This window comes from Hypomesus nipponensis, chromosome 19 (genome assembly GCF_054491055.1).
Source record: "Hypomesus nipponensis isolate SF chromosome 19, ASM5449105v1, whole genome shotgun sequence".
Classification (NCBI taxonomy): domain Eukaryota; kingdom Metazoa; phylum Chordata; class Actinopteri; order Osmeriformes; family Osmeridae; genus Hypomesus; species Hypomesus nipponensis.
The window spans coordinates 17,686,898-17,691,101 of NC_140379.1; the positions used below are offsets into that span (position 1 = coordinate 17,686,898).

Sequence of the window (4,204 nt, forward strand, 5' to 3'; positions counted from 1 at the left end):
ATGTTACATTGCGATGCTTAAAAGTAAACACACCCTACTTCCTGCAAGTATTGCATATTGTGAAAACCCATGTTCAAGCCAGAGTGATGAGCTCAACACTTGGCATCTTTGGACTAGTGTTTAACACTAAAGTACCAGCACAAAACAATTTAATTATATACATAGTGATTATAAAAACAAGATTTAACAGTCAACTTAAAAATATTAAAAGAGTTTTATTTGTACAAATGAGAAACAGACCACAAAGCAGCAGGCTCAGTTATTGGAATTCGTAAAATAAAAATTAAAGTGCAATATAAGTCACATCACAAAAGTAAAACATCAAGGATTGTTGGTCAGAGCTGCAGCCATATTCTTGACAATGGAAGACTTGAGTTGTGGAATGAGACTAATCCTCATGAGCCTGCTGCTGGAGTACTTGTTCTTCACAGCCTAAACACCACAAAAAAGTGTTCATTAAAAAGGTTTCTTGATTAGACTCCTCATTAAGCTCAACAGTACTGGGGAGTTACCTGGAGTTTGACCTTTTCTTCATTGACAGACATCAGGTTCTTGGAGATGTGCTGCATGATTGGCTGGAGGTGTCCCTCGTCATAGGTCGAGTAGTGGTGCTGTGTTGAAGACTGAGAAGAAACCACCAGATTGAGTCTTTACACAACTATTTCCCAGTGCATATCCATCTTGTAAAGCAACTAAAACATTAAAGAAAATGCTTGGTCCATTGATTTTCAGCAAACATCTCACCCATTTCATGCCATCCAGCAGTAGCTGGGAAAGGCAGAGAGAAGCAGCTGCTATCTCAGATGGGTGGTAGTGCACCATGTCATAGTCCAGAAGAGTTAACTCCATTAGGTACTTGGCCAGTGTATGCTTCTCAGCATCAGCCTGATAACACAACGCTAGCAAATCAGACAAACGCAAGAGTGACACGTTCCAGATAGTGGTGCAACAGATCACGACTAGAAACATACAGACCAGTGGGGCCCTGGGTTGAAGACTGCATTACACCACTAGGTCCATGAATTAGTTGATACTTTCTGGAGGGGGTCATGGTAAACACTTACATTTCCAGCCTTTGATGCCCTCCTGAGAAAGTGGAGGGGAAGAGGTCGCCCAAGCTCAAATTTGAGGCACCTCAGAATCATCTCCTCCATTTCCAGAATCTGGACCTTGGTGAATGCGTTGTCTGTGATGTATGCAAAGTCTCCCACCTCCGGGCTGTACATCTCCTCATACTTGGAGGCCACCAACATTGCAGTCACACCAACCAGCTGGAGCTTCTTGCGCGACACTGGCTGAATCTTATGTGGAAAAACAAGGTGGTTTTACACAAAATGCTAGCATGACAAGTCTTTGAAGTAAGCCACCCACTCTGCCCTTTACCTGTAGGAAGCGATCCAGGATGGCAACCGTGAGATACAAAGTCTCCTGCAGCAGCTGGAACCTGGAATGAACTTGAATCAACCAGTCGATGAGGAGAGCACGCATACGCTCATTTATCTCATAGCCCTGCATGTATTTGGGTTTAACCGACTGCTGAACCTGTTGAGAAAGTACACAAAAGCTGAACCCTCTTCACACAATGCAGACTCAGAAGTGCCACAGTGCATGTGCATGTAACGACCCATTCTTTCAAAGACAAACTGCGACGAGATAAACAATTACCTCAAGGGTTCGAAGATAACCATAGATATCCTTTACATATTCAGAGCACAGCTGGGGCATGTCAGAATCACCCTCGTCAATATCCTCTACAGTGAGGAGAACTTCTGAGAAAGCCTGGCACAATTCCTCTTTCATAGACACGTCAGCAGATTCCTCAGGGAGAGGAAGACAGGGAACTGGTGCAACTTGATGAACTTGCCCACATTTAGGTCTAACAGCTGCTGGCTCTGCTTTATGGTTAAGAGGTTTAGTTGTGGGTTTGGCAGAGGCCTTCTGAAACAAAGAATTAAAATACGTTTGAGCAAGCATTGGCTGCAGTTGTGCAATAATGCATCACATTATAAGTGATGAAGACTCCTCAACCCAGAAACTGCACCGACATTCCCGTCCCATGACATGCTTTCAACCCAACATCTTTGCTTATAAATCATTTTATAAATGCCACTTAGTCCACCAAGAACTGGGTGGTATGGTCCTCAGCAAATATGTCCTTTCTGGCGCCATTCGTACAAGTTTCCACACGTGCACTAATGTAGGTCTGTAGTTTTATGCAGCCCTTTTAGTCCATGTAGACTGTCCTTGCGAACGTTGTTTCGTATCGTCGTGTATATGATTGAAGCCAGTCTTAAGTAAAAATAGCTTAATTACCTTGGCTTGCACCACTTTGTTAGAAACATTAGAAATTTCTCCAAGCGCAGGTCTCCTAAAACCACCGACAATGGCTTTTCCCATTGGTGCTGGATTTTCCAAGTTCCTGAGCTGTTGGGAAAAAAACATTGAGAACTGCTAACAAAATGCATAGTAGATGTCCATTTCAATGCATATAACACGCAAAAAACAAAAAGGAAGCAAGTGTGCTAATGAGCTAACGACACTAAGTTAGCCAGCTGAAGACAAGCTAGCTTAGCACATTAGAGCAAACAACGTGAAACCTTTTTTGCAAAGCAGCGCTACACCAAAATAGCTGATGCAGTCAATAAATAGCGCACACTTTGCAAACTCACCGTAGGACGAACTTCCATGGCGGACATCGTCAATTTTTGTATAAAAGGCGTTTAAAAACCCAACAGGATGGCACCACAGTCACTTAGCACTAGGTCAAGCTAAAAACACAGATGTTAGCCAGGGGATCTTGTCCATTCAAATACCGCTCCGCTGCGTTTCATTGGATACGGCGTCGTAGAATGCAGTCATTTCATTGGTTGCAAATAGGTCAAGGGTGAATTTTGCAATGGGGACGGATGTACCAATTTAGATCCTCCTAACCATAGACATATGTCTATGTTCCTAACGATAGCAAGTAGTATGCAACGCCGTTTGATTCCAAATTAAGTAAATTAAAAAATAGCTAAATACATATGGCTATGAAATAAACCCAGGAAAAAAGATGGCAATAAATATATAAATATTGCATCATATAAATATAAAGCTGAATCCATTAACCTAAAAAAAATAAACATGTATTTATTTCAAAATGACGTTTTTTAAAATATATTTATTTATTTCATGGGACTTTTATTTCCTAATGCCACATTTATTTCTGTGCTGTATATATTTCCAACCATACATGCAAATGAGAGGGGCCTGATTATCCTCAGACCAAAGCAACTGCACGATGTCATAGGCAGACCTTGTGGGGTACTTGGAGAAAAACAAGCTTAAGTGCAGATCATGGACGTATTCAGCCCTATTAACCCCCCCCCCCCCCTTTTTTTTTTTTTTTGAAAAAAAGAAAATCTAAATTAGTTCAATTTTCTCTTCCTAAAACCCACTCAAGGACACTATTTAAAATAATATATTTTTTAATTCTTCTGGGGGAACATGGCCCAGACCCCCCTCGTTTTGCTGGGTCACAGGAAAAATAATAGGTTTTATCTAGGGGCTTAGCCCCCCCCAAAGTGGGAACCTAGATTCACCCCTGGTGCAGATGTTGGTATTAGTGGTGTCAGAGATTGCATGCTGGCCTATAGCTGTTGTAATTGATCAGCATGACTTGTCAAGGGACATCATTTTGGCACACACTGAAGATTTTGTAGAGATACTTGGGCAGATATGTGCTCTACAGAACATGGACATCGATGACCGAGTCTTAAATAGTTTGAGACCTATTGAGCACCGTGTTAGTGTGCAAGATGTGCAGGAAGTAACCTCTACAACGGTTTGAATCAAACGACATTCCATACTGTAGCAGTGTCCTGATTCTAACCAATACTTTTTTGCATATTATAAAGGCCAAAGTGAAAACACCATTGAAATTTAAAGCAAAAATATATTACACAGTATCAAGACATTTTATGTTGTGAAATGTGGTTTGTGAAAAGCCAGGAAACTCAACTGACAACTATAGCTCTACTCAGTACTACAACTATTGAACCTGTTATAAAATTGTAGCTATGTTGGTTAACTGCATCGTTCATCTCAAAACACATGGTTTGAGCATTTCAAGTCAAAAACCATAACTCGCCACATGAAACTTAATTGTTTTCAATATAAAGGTGAATGTGAATGAAACATTTTAGAGACAAAAAGAAGACACAGC

The 4,204-nt window shown here is 41.0% G+C and overlaps 1 protein-coding gene across 2 annotated transcripts; it reads right to left on the reverse strand.

The window, feature by feature from the left end:
* Nucleotides 1-195: 195 nt before the first annotated feature.
* On the reverse strand, nucleotides 196-2,829 carry ccnb2 (cyclin B2). Of its 2 annotated transcripts, none has more exons than XM_084681714.1 (8): nucleotides 2,670-2,829; nucleotides 2,314-2,424; nucleotides 1,666-1,935; nucleotides 1,384-1,542; nucleotides 1,065-1,301; nucleotides 745-885; nucleotides 513-623; nucleotides 196-432 (listed from the first exon to the last, which is right to left on the reverse strand). In XM_084681714.1, exons 1-8 carry the CDS (start codon nucleotides 2,694-2,696, stop codon nucleotides 322-324), a joined length of 1,167 nt encoding a protein of 388 aa, XP_084537840.1. In that variant the 5' UTR covers nucleotides 2,697-2,829; the 3' UTR covers nucleotides 196-321. The 2 variants fall into 2 exon arrangements, with proteins under 2 accessions (XP_084537840.1, XP_084537839.1); XM_084681713.1 differs by having other exon boundaries at nucleotides 1,666-1,938.
* Between the last annotated feature and the right edge of the window lie 1,375 nt (nucleotides 2,830-4,204).

Bases quoted from the DNA above. Each gene is read 5' to 3' on its own strand.
- ccnb2 (XM_084681713.1), bottom strand. From the start codon at position 2,696: ATGTCCGCCATGGAAGTTCGTCCTACG. The intron at 1,939-2,313 runs GTAATTAAGCTA...TCTTTGTTTCAG, and splicing joins ACAAAGTGGTGCAAGCCAAG to AAGGCCTCTGCCAAACCCAC. The intron at 886-1,064 runs GTAAGTGTTTAC...TTGTGTTATCAG, and splicing joins GGGCATCAAAGGCTGGAAAT to GCTGATGCTGAGAAGCATAC.